The sequence below is a fragment of the Fukomys damarensis genome, unplaced genomic scaffold, assembly GCF_012274545.1.
Source record: "Fukomys damarensis isolate Sample0158 unplaced genomic scaffold, DMR_v1.0_HiC HiC_scaffold_11, whole genome shotgun sequence".
NCBI classification, from domain to species: Eukaryota; Metazoa; Chordata; class Mammalia; order Rodentia; family Bathyergidae; genus Fukomys; species Fukomys damarensis.
The window spans coordinates 11,833,643-11,845,178 of NW_022900923.1; the positions used below are offsets into that span (position 1 = coordinate 11,833,643).

An 11,536-nucleotide genomic window follows, 5' to 3' on the forward strand; every position below is an offset into this window, starting at 1 on the left:
TTAGCTTTTTGGTGGTGACTTCATTGTGTAAAATGATCCTTTGGCATAGCACTGCAGCGCTGTCTGATGTAACCAAGCAAGAGAGGGCTGTGACGCTCCTTCTGGAGAAACACAGGCTTGAGGGACAGTGCCGTTGGCTGGGGATTCAGTGTCAATGGATCACTGGTATGGAGGAAGCCGGGGTCGTGTTGGCATAGCCCTGTAATCCCAGCGCTCTGGGAGGCCGGGCCAGGAGGATCGCAAGCTGGAGCCCAGCCTGGGAAACAGTGACTTAGTAAGACCTTGTTTCAAAATAAAAAGTAAAAGGGCTGGGGATATAGCTCAGTGTGAAGGCCCTGGGTTCAGGCCCCAGTACTATAAAGAAAAAGAAATAATAGTAATAATAATACCATACATTGAGAAAAAAGGAAGAGGAAATACACCGCTCTCTGTAAGGCCACTTTGGAAAGTGCTAAAGTAACTATACATCAGAAAGACTTCAGAAAGAATATTTTTAAATGGTTGGATCTGTAAGCTCATAAAATGATGGACAATTAAAGAGAAAAAAAGTGTACTGGATGGTATTATTGTGAGGCTAAAAGCCAAAGAAATTTATGGTCACATTAGTAAGCCTTAGGAAAAGATTAAAGTCCTCCTGGCTAGTGTTTTCTTATAAAGAAAGACTGCATATAGTTTGTAGTTTACAAAAAGCAATTATTAAATAATGTGTCTTTCAACAGATACAGACATTAACCCAGGTTATGTACTGACCAGTTGACAGAACTGTCGTGACCAGAACCTAAACGGTGTATTTCCTCTAAGAGCCGTGGCTTGGTGTTCACTAATCCAGTGTTCACAGGAAGTGCATATAACATAATTACCATGAATAATCAGGCTCGACTATATATGATTGCAGCCTGAGCCAAACAAATCATCCTGCTCCCCATAGTGAAGATAAGGCCAAGACTGGCACAGGCGCAGCGGCTCTGTTGAGGTCTACAGGAACGGGCCTGGACCTCCTCACTCAGCAGCGGGGTCCGTGACATCCCTGTGCCCTAAGTCTTGATGGGAATTAAATGTGTGCAGCGAGGCCCTGCTCCCCCACCCAGCCCTCCACCACTTTCATCACTGAGTATTTTCCTGAAGGGGAGCCCTGGTATATTTATAAATTTCTCTGGAACTGAGCCATCTCGAGCCCAGCATCCCTGAATGGACACCTTAATTGGTCCCAGATGGAAAGAAAAACACGAATGCACCAGCCTCTCCTCTCCGAAACCAGATGCAGTTCGTGTGGGAAATGGCCCATTCTCTGCGGATGGCAGCCTGAGTCTCCCACAGTCCAGTGAACTGGGCGGTCCCTCTCCAAGGGGTTCGGCAGGGGAAGCGGACACAAGGACCAGCTCCTCTCATCCCGCGTTATAAACATGGCATGCAGATGTGGACATGGGGGCTGCGGGCTGCCTCCATCTTTAGGATCAGAGTGGGTTCCCGGGAGATGACACGTGGCGGCAGCTGAGCGGCTGAACGCTGCTGGTGCAGTGAGCAGAGGCCTTGCCAAAGTGAGGCAAGAAAGTTGGTGGGACTGTGTAGAAGGGAAAAGCGCTCCCCCAAGTAATTCATGAAACACCATCTGTAAACCCCTTGGCCTGTTTATCACCATGTGGGATGCTGGGCCCTTGCAACAACTGCAAAGTTGTCACCAGAAGCCTTTCCAGAAAGTTCTGCCTTCTGTTCCTGAGTATTTGTGCCTATGTCTGTCTCTTCACTTATCAGGAATATGAAAGCATTTTCCTTCACGCTATGAAGTGCAGCATGAGGGTTAGGAGACAATGATGGCAAAGTGGTTGTCTCTCTCTGCATGAAACTTTGCATGTGTCGTACACGCATAATGGGAGAGCGCTTCTCATTGCAGGACCTGCCTGTATGCACGAACTTGCAGCAAAGGGCTGCGTGTGGAGAGCATGCCGAATCGCTGGCCACAAGGCCATTTTCTCTTGATCCCTTCTTCTCATTTCTATTCCCAGGCCTCATTATGTGCGGAGTCAGATGCACACACAGACACACAGAAACACCTCATCACAGCCAGGACACAAGTGCCAAGGGAGGCGTTTGCATGAATTTCATCTTTGGAGTTAGAAGCACTTGCTCAGCTGCCAACTACAAATAGCCCCATGCTGGAAAATGATGCTAATTAGTATTCCATTTAAAAAAAACCCACCACCCACAACAAAATAGCCACATACAGACCTGAAGTCCCACCCTGACAGCCAACGTGAAGCATGGCCCACTAATGCAGCCTTAATTCACTTTGTTTGGCAGAGAGAGCAAGCTCACCATGCTGCTGCGGGAGTCTCTGGGGAACATGAACTGTCGCACCACCATGATCGCTCACATCTCTGCTGCGGCCGGGAACTACGCAGAAACCCTGTCCACCCTCCAGATCGCATCGAGGGTCTTAAGGATGAAGAAGAAGAAGACGAAGGTGAGGGGCTCGCAGGGCTGTGGCGGGTAGAGGAGCTTTTGGAGCCTTGCCCTAGGACTGGGTCATAAGGGCCAAATCGACCTCGCTGCTCCCTGAGCATGAAGTGTGAGCAATTGCAGCTGCCACTGCATCCACTGGGATGCAGGGAAATGTCCCAGCTGACCTGGGTCCCTTCCCCATGGCTGCTGCTGACCTGGTCAACCGGCCTCAGCCCTGACAGGGAGCACTTGGTACACTTTGTATAGTGCAAGTGGATTGCTACTTTGAGATGAAAGACGTCAGTGGGCTGGGAGTATCCACACTTTCCCCCTAGCCCACATGGGTCGCAGGTAGATGAAGAGAGCCTCCTGCAGTGAGGCGACCACAGAGGAGTTAGCAGCTCCTAGCTCGCATAGCCTTGCTTCCCCAGCATGTCCGGGAGTCATTTCCTGGCTGCTGGGTTTGTTGTGCGGATTCAGTGGTTTCCTCGGGACAGAGTCTGCTGGATAGCACACCGCTTGTGTCCTCTGGCAGAAGCAAAGCCAGGCGGTGGCACCACGGTGAGAATGTTTGACAAAACCATGGTGATCGTAGCCGCTCAGATCCAGGTCCAACTGGAGATATGTGAGGCTTTTTTGTGTGTGTGTGGTTCTTTTTCCTTCTCTTTTATGTACTTTTTTTCTTTCTTGATATGAAACAGGGCTTTGCACAGTCACAGGAACAGCCCAGGTGCGGTCAGGCAGGGCGTGTCCTGGCTCCCCCCTTTCCTGAGCAGTCTTTGAGTCCCCACTGAGTAATGGGCCCTGTGTGGGGTGGCCAAGCAGGGTGACCTTCAGTGACTCCTGCCCCTTGCTGCCTGGGAGGGCGGCCTTGGAAGCGCCACCGCGGTAACTGTCCTCTCACTCACAGTACACGTCCAGCTCCTCTGGCGGAGAAAGCTCCTGTGAGGAAGGCAGAATGCGCAGGCCCACCCAGCTGAGACCCTTCCACAGCAGGGCCACGGTGGAGCCCGACTTTCCCGTCGCTCACCTGTCCAGCGACCCTGACTACTCCTCCAGCAGCGAGCAGTCCTGTGACACCGTCATCTACATCGGGCCCAATGGCACAGCCCTCTCCGACAAGGAGCTCACCGACAACGAGGGCCCTCCAGACTTTGTCCCCATTGTGCCTGCGCTGCAGAAGACCAGGGGTGACAGCCGGCCTGCAGAGGCAGGAGAGGCTGCGGCTAGCAAAGCGGAAAGGGACTGCTTGAAATGCAACACATTTGCTGAGCTGCAGGAGCGACTGGACTGCATTGATGGCAGTGAGGAGCCCAGTAAATTCCCTTTCGAAGAGCTGCCTGCCCAGTTTGGGGCAGAACAGGCCAGCAGATGCCCCCTGTTAAGCCAAGCAGCCGGGGCGCACCGGCTGTCCGAGTCCGATAAGGAAGATGATGGGTCAGACAGCGAGCTGATTGGCCAGGAAGGCGCAGAGCCCCTGCCCGCCAAGGCACAGCGGGATCGCTCCCCGGTGCCTGCCACAGCCCACAGCAGCAGCCCTGCCCCGGCCTCGCCCCGGAGCATCCCAGGCAGCAGCAGCCAGCACAGCACCTCCCAGCTTGTGCAGAGCCCCAGCCTCCAGAGCAGCCGCGAGAGCCTGAACTCCTGCAGCTTTGTGGAAGGCAAGCCCAGGCCCATGGGCTCACCCCGGCTGGGCATCGCCAGCCTGTCCAAGACCTCTGAGTACAAGCCCCCCAGCTCTCCTTCGCAGAGGTGCAAAGTCTACACCCAGAAGGGGGTCCTGCCATCCCCCGCCCCACTGCCACCCTTGAGCAAGGACTCCGGCATGGTTTCCAGTGAGTCCTTGCTGCAGCCTGAGATCCGTACCCCACCGGTGGGAATGAGCCCCCAGGTTTTGAAGAAATCCATGTCTATAGGGAGTGAGGGCTTTGCGGAGACCCCCATCGAGGATGGGCGCCAGGCATCTCCTCCTCCAGACTCCAAGAAGGAGATCCTGAGCACCACGATGGTGACTGTGCAGCAGCCACTGGAGCTGAATGGCGAGGACGAGCTGGTGTTCACGCTGGTGGAGGAGCTGACCATCAGCGGGGTCCTGGACAGCGGCCGCCCCACCAGCATCATCAGCTTCAACAGTGACTGCTCTGTGCAGGCCTTGGCCTCGGGCTCCCGGCCGGTCAGCATCATCAGCAGCATCAGCGAGGACCTCGAGGGCTACTCCAGCATGGCACCCGTCTCCGAGGTGAGCATCACGCAGTTTCTGCCTCTCCCGAAGCTGAGCCTGGAGGAGAAGGCCCGGGAGGTGGGCAGCAGGCGCTCCTCCATCAGCTCCTGGCTGAGCGAGATGAGCGCGGGCAGTGACGGGGAGCAGTCCTGCCACAGTTTCATAGCCCAGACGTGTTTCGGGCATGGGGAGGCCATGGCGGATCCCCCAGCCTCGGAGTTTGTCAGCAGCATCCAGAACACCGCCGTGGTGTGCAGGGAGAAGCCCAAGGCGGGCCCCGACAACTTGCTCATCTTGTCCGATGTGGCGGACGACACTTTCCACAAGGCCACTCCCCTCAAGGGCTGCAAGATATCGACCCTGGGCAAGGCCATGGTCACCATCTCCAACACGGCCAATCTGAGCAGTTGCGAGGGCTACATCCCCATGAAGACCAACATCACAGTGTACCCCTGCATTGCCATGAGTGCCCACAGTGTCCAGGACACCGAGGCATCCACCGCCACCCCCAAAACAGCCCCCAAAGCCACACAGTCCCAGGAGAGAAAGGAAGCTGGTACAAGAAAAGAGATGAAATTTGAGGACCCCTGGCTCAAGCGCGAAGAGGAAGTGGAAACCGAAAGTGTGTATCCCAGTGAGGAAGGGACTCAGTATGACAGTGCCACCGGCCCCACCAAGCCTGAGGCCAGAGCAGAGCAGGAGGCAGAGAGGAACCCCAGCCCGAGTGACAGGCTCAGCAGCAGCAGCGGGGAGGTGTCTGCCTCCCCCGTGACTGACAACCTCAGGAGGGTGGTGGATGGCTGTGAGATGGCGCTGCCCAGCTTGGGAGCCCAGAGCCCCATGCACTCCCACAAAAGCCTGAAGTCCAGCAGTCTCCCGAGGGCCTTTCAGAAGGCCACCAGGCACGAGGAGCCCGACAGCCTCTTCTACCACTGTGCGGCTGACTCCAGCGGCTTCTGTGCTCAGCCCTCCAAGGCCACCCTGGAGAGGAAGGTGGCTTCACCCAAGCACTGTGTCCTGGCTCGGCCCAAAGGGACCCCACCTCTGCCCCCCATCCGCAAGTCCAGCTTGGACCAGAAGAACCGGGCCAGTCCCCAGCACAGTGCCGGCACCAGTAGCCCCTTGAGCCATCCAGCCACCTTCTTGGCCAGCTTCCCTGACGAGCCAGGCAGCAAGACCAAGGATGTTAGCAGCAGCAGCAAGCTCTTCAGTGCCAAGCTGGAGCAGCTGGCCAGCAGGACCAACTCGCTCGGCAGGGCAACGGTCAGCCACTACGAGTGCCTGTCGCTGGAGAGGGCTGAGAGCCTGTCCTCCATGAGTGCGCGGATGCACATGGGCAAGGACAGCACCATGCCCCGCACAGGACGGAGTCTGAGCCGCAGTGCAGGGGCCTCGCCACCCAGCTGTGGTGCTACCCAGTCCACGGGGACCTCGCCCAAGGCCAGCCAATCCAAGATCTCAGCTGTGAGCAAGCTGCTCCTGGCCAGCCCCAAGGCACGCAGCCTGTCCACCTCCTCCACCAAGACCCTCAGCTTCTCCACCAAGTCTCTGCCACAGTCAGTGGGCCAGAGCTCCAACCTGCCGCCCAGTGGGAAGCACATGTCCTGGTCCACCCAGTCGCTCAGCAGGAACCGCAGCTCGGGCCTGGCGTCCAAGCTGCCGCTGCGTGCAGTGAACGGGCGCATCTCAGAGCTGCTGCAGGGCACCGCGGGCACACGGGGTCTGCAGGCCGAGGAGCGTGGGGAGGACAGGCCAGCAGCCACCACGCACCTGCTGCCCTCACCCTACAGCAAGATCACCCCACCGAGGAGGCCACACCGCTGCAGCAGTGGCCATGGCAGTGACAACAGCAGTGTGCTGAGCGGGGAGCTGCCGCCAGCCATGGGCAAGACAGCCCTGTTCTACCACAGTGGTGGCAGCAGTGGCTATGAGAGCATGATGCGGGACAGTGAGGCCACAGGCAGTGCGTCCTCGGCGCAGGACTCCATGAGCGAGAACAGCAGCTCAGTGGGCGGGAGGTGCCGGAGCCTCAAGACCCCAAAGAAAAGATCCAACTCGGGTAGGTGCCGGGGCCACCGGGAGGGCAGAGGTGGAGGTGATAGCATCCTGTGCAGGTGTGAGGGAGCATCCAGCCCCAGGAGAAGTCAGGCCTGTCAGGCTGTGGCTGGGGACACAACTGCAGAGCTGAAAGGTTGAGGCCTGCATGGCTAGGGCCTGCTCTGCACTGCTGGCTGTAGGGATGGAGGGGCCAGGCTCCCTCCTCCGTGGGTCCTCTTCCCTCAGTGCCCAGCAAGTGGCTGGACCTGTGCAAGGACCGAGGCCACTGGCGCTAGGAGCCTGCTGAGGGATCAGGTCAGGGCACATGGCCTCGTGGCTGCAGAAGCCCAGATGTAGGGCTGGTGGCCTCTGAGCCCCCAGTGACATGGGATGGCGCGCACAGTGTCCCTCTGCAAGCACAGTGGAGGCGGCCCTCCCCCTCCCACCCCTACACTTGCGGGCAGCGCTGTCTGTGTTCCAGCTGCAGGGCCAGCGCCCCACTGACCCGCGCACGAGGCAGCACGGAGTAGACCCACGGTGGGGGCTGGCCTGCTTTTGGACGGGCCTCTGTCGACTCCAGGAATGTGCTGTCAAGACGCATGGGCTCAGGAAGAACTCGTGTAGACAGCCACTTGCTCGTTCAGTGGAGGTGACATGTGACAGTGAGTTATGATGGGAAAGGAGCAGAGGACTGAGGTACCCATGAGGTAGCTGAGGGCACAGGACAGAAAGGAGAGGAGGAAGCCAGAGGCAGGCAGAGAGCACCAGGGCAACTTAAGCTACTTGAGAATCTTGCCTGGAATTATTTCTGTTCTTAAAAGGCTTTTAAACAAATTATCCCTGCTCATTCTTTAGCCCAAGCATTCGTTGTTTTTAATGAATCAAAATCTTAGCCCAGCCCCATGCGCACTTCTCTGCGTGGCTGAAGTGAGGGTGTGGGCCCTGCTCCTCCCTCGCCTGTCCTCCCAGGGCCCTTCTGTGGTAGGCAGGGCTGTCCCAGAGAATATCAGGGCCACCGGCATATTTGAGATTGAAAGATAGGGTGATGCTCAGGACTGGGGCCTCCCCATGCTACCGTTGGCAGTTCCTGCCCCGCCTGGGTTTTCCTGTTGATTGTGGGGCTGCTTTCCCTGTTTCCTACCATTCCTGAATGTGAGTGCTGGGGTATAAGGGCCATGATCAATGCACATCGTAAACCATTCATCGTCCTCAAATCAAGGAAACTGACCTTCAGGGCCCCTGCAGCTGTGCATTTTCCATCCCAGATGTCATAATGTAGACAGCCCCATCCACCCACCCCAGCTCTGGTCCCAGAATGGCTGCTGTCACTTTCTAGGCGTGTTCGGGACCCGTGCGGCTGTCAGCACCTTGATGTTTTTCTCTCAGCCGTATGTTTCAGTTTCTGACACGCTTGGACTGTGCCCGGCTCACCCTCAGTCTCAGCAGTGGGCCCTGGAGCAGAACCCATACAGGACAAGAGTGACAGGCCTCTCAGTGTAACATAACAATGGCTGTGTCCCGTGGTCAGAGCCAAGGGCACTGGAATGGAATAGTGTTAGTTATTGCAAGTTATTACAAAGTTTAGCCAGCTGAAGTCTTTGTGGAAAAAAATATCTGTGGCCTTCCCAGTACTTGGCTGGTGACCTTGTTATTGCAGCCTACCGGTCTAGGTGACGTTCGTTAGGTGGACACGTGTTTTAGGGTTACAGGGCACTGTCACCTCCTCTCATTCAGCACCTTGAATCTGCCAATCTGTTTTGTTCTTTACTATCTTCTACTCTCTTTTAAAGGCTTTCATTTAATAGGTTTGACTGTTACAGTGAATAAAGAGAAAGGAAAAATGTGTAAAATAATTTTGGGATAGCAGACAGCAGGCTCTGCCCACGTCCTTGCTCAGGGCTGAGTCCTTTCATGACTGTGGTCCTCTGAGTGTCACTTTGGAGGTGGGGCTATCAGAAGAAGATGGTGTGAGATAAAAATGCCAGGGCAGGTGCTAGAGAGGGGATTTAGGAGGGAGCGTGAGGAGCATTAGACCACTGAGATCAGCCGCCGTTGATCCAGGCTCCTTGATGGATATCGCAGTGGAGAAGTGCTCACTTCAGGTTAGGTGACCTTGTCTCACTTATTTATGATTATTATTAAGAGAAATGTTGGCTGTCAGACATGATCAGCATAAATCAAAACAACTTCTTTAAGAGAAGCCATAAACTCTTCCTAGGAAATTCCAAACTAGTTGGCTAGAGTTCACAATGACTGGAGACGCTCGGAGCTGTGGGGGAGACAGGCAGTTATCTTTTATCTGAGATAGCTTTTTAATTCGGAAATTGTTTATGCTCTGGTCATTGCTTTAGCAAAAAGAAACTAGAAATTGATTGCTGGGAAAACACCACGTGCCCTCTGATTCCCTTGACGCGTATAACAGTAGAAGCCATCAAATGTCACTGTGATTCATTGTGCCAGCCCTGTACCTGGAGTTCCATGTTGGTAAAGGTTCGCCTTATTCCATTGGCTGTGTCATTGCTCAATGGGAAGATTAAACTAAGAAGGACGAGCCTTAGGCTCTCATGCCAACCTCTGGAGAATAACTAGCCTCTCTGGGCTTCAACTTTCTTGTGTACAAGTAAAATGAAGGGTCTCATAGTTAACAGCCACTGTCTCATTGTATGAGACTTTACAAGTAATACAAAAAAAAATATGGATGGTGATGTGGCATCCTTTCCATAAGACAACTCATTGTTAGTAAGCTTTATTTTCTGTTGTTGTATTAGTCAGTTTTTGGTTGCTATAACAAACTACCTGAGATAACCAATTTAAAAGAGATAAGGTTTGGTTTGGCATGCAGTTGTAGTGGTTCCAGCCTGTGGTTGGTGGCACTGCTGCTACTCTGGGGCCTGTGGTGAGGCAGCCCATCATGGCGGGGAGTCCTGATAGAGCAAAGTTCCTTAGCTCATGGCTGCCAGGGGACAAAGAGAGAGAGAGAGGCTGTCCCCTTCAAGAGCAGCTCCACTGACCCAAGACCTCCCTCCAGGCCCCACCTCTGAAAGGCTTCCCCCCATGGCACCACTGTGGGATGAGTCCTGACACACACTGCTCAGGTTTCTTACACACTTAGTGCTGCTGACAGGAAAGGTGCAGGGGTTTCATGGAGGGACAACAGCATACAAGACAGGGCAGTGGTCAGAGGTTTACAATGTAATTGGAGAGAAAGCTCCCAATAGAGAACAAAGTGAGGCACACGGCTCTGTGCTGAGTGGGCAGGGCAGACAGCAGAGGGAACTTTCAGAGCACGTCAGGATTCCACAAGTTGGAGCAACTGCAAAAGGCACAGGAAGACTTCAGGATTGGGCCAGGTCTTGAAGGATGCTCACATTTGCAAGCAGAAGGGACGAAGGGTATGGGAACCTGTGGTGAAGATGGGCCCCAAGCTTGGGACGGCAGGGCTGGCTATTGGAGCAGCACTGAGATTAACTCAAAAAGTGGAGTTCTATAACGAGTATAAGGATAAACCACAAAGCATAACCCAGGGAAGTTGTTCCTTAACATTGTAGGAGTATATGTGTGTCCTTATCGCCCCGCATAGTTATTATAAGAATATATGAAATATTGTAGTTGCCAAAGGGGAGTCATCAGAGGTTCTTGATCAAGGGTAACAGGTTAGAGACATCCTAACTTACCTTGATCAGTGGAATTTCACTGATCCTTCCACACTTCTAAGCCAGCCCTCCTGTGGTCAATGATTTGAAATTATATAAAGGCTACTGCTGGATTAGAGTGATGACAGCCAGCCCAGGCAGGGAGCACATGTCTGGCTAAGAGGATGTAAATTGTAATGCGTAGTGTATGCCACGGTGGCTCCAGCCAAGATCCCAGTTCTAACATTTTCACATCCCTCTGAGTCACATGTTACTTATTACCTGAACTCTCCCCAGACCCTCTTCTTTTTCCTCTGGTTCCTTGCATCCCACCCCAACCTCTTGGTTTCGTCCTCTCGCTTCCTTTCCCCTGGGCTAGATGGGGAAGCCTGACAGTTGGATGAGCACCCAGGCCTGACTGCAGTTCATTCCCACTGCAGGGTGGCCTGGTACTTGACCCAGCATCCAGAGTGCTCAGGAGTGAGGGAGAGACATCCAATGACAACCCCACCCCAGGGAAGCAGGTTGGCCCTGAGATACATCCAGGTCTTGTCCTGCCGGGACGTGGGCTTCTGGAAGGCCACTTTGCACTTCCAGTTTGCTTGGTACCCAGCACAGAGCACATCCTGGTTACCAGTGGATACCATTGATTGATCCATGGATTGGCTGGTTGATTGGTTGGTTGGTTGGCAACGCAATCCTTTTCCATGTATTTTCTTATCTTGTCCTGCTGGTTGGTGATAACTGCTTAAAATGCTTTGGCAAGTCCCATATCCTGTTCCATCATTTTAAGCACCAAAGACCCTGCCTTCCCTTCTCTTGGTGTCAAGTAAACCTTTCTGACAATGGTCCTTCTAGTGGTCATGATTTCCTGCTTGTATTTAACTGAACTCCTGGGTCCAATTTCAGTTCACAGCCTGAGTGTGTGTGACTAATGGTCTCTCACAGGACTCAAGAGCACAGCAGTTGACTCGGCTGCTCATTTGGTTCTCAGGTGCGTGCCCAGCTCTTGTTTTTTTCCTTTTAAATTAAATTTATTGGTACATTCTAGGTAGACAGTACAGTACAGTTACATTCATTACTGGGAGCTTGTACCTTTACAAGACAGGTCTTGGTTCTCATTTTTTCCCCTTGTCCCCACCCTCCTTTCACCCCCTCCTCCCCTCCCCACCTACAAACACTTTAATTCCATTTTTACATTTTCTCA

General features: G+C 54.0%; 1 protein-coding gene across 1 annotated transcript in view; it reads left to right on the plus strand.

Moving 5' to 3' along the window:
• The window catches only part of Kif26b (kinesin family member 26B), a 333,340-nt gene that overhangs the window by 301,593 nt on the left and 20,211 nt on the right, over positions 1-11,536 (plus strand). The window contains exons 15-16 of the mRNA XM_033761959.1: positions 2,299-2,461; positions 3,350-6,719. Of these exons, the coding sequence (XP_033617850.1) occupies positions 2,299-2,461; positions 3,350-6,719 (3,533 nt within the window). The remainder of the gene's footprint in view (positions 1-2,298; positions 2,462-3,349; positions 6,720-11,536) is intronic.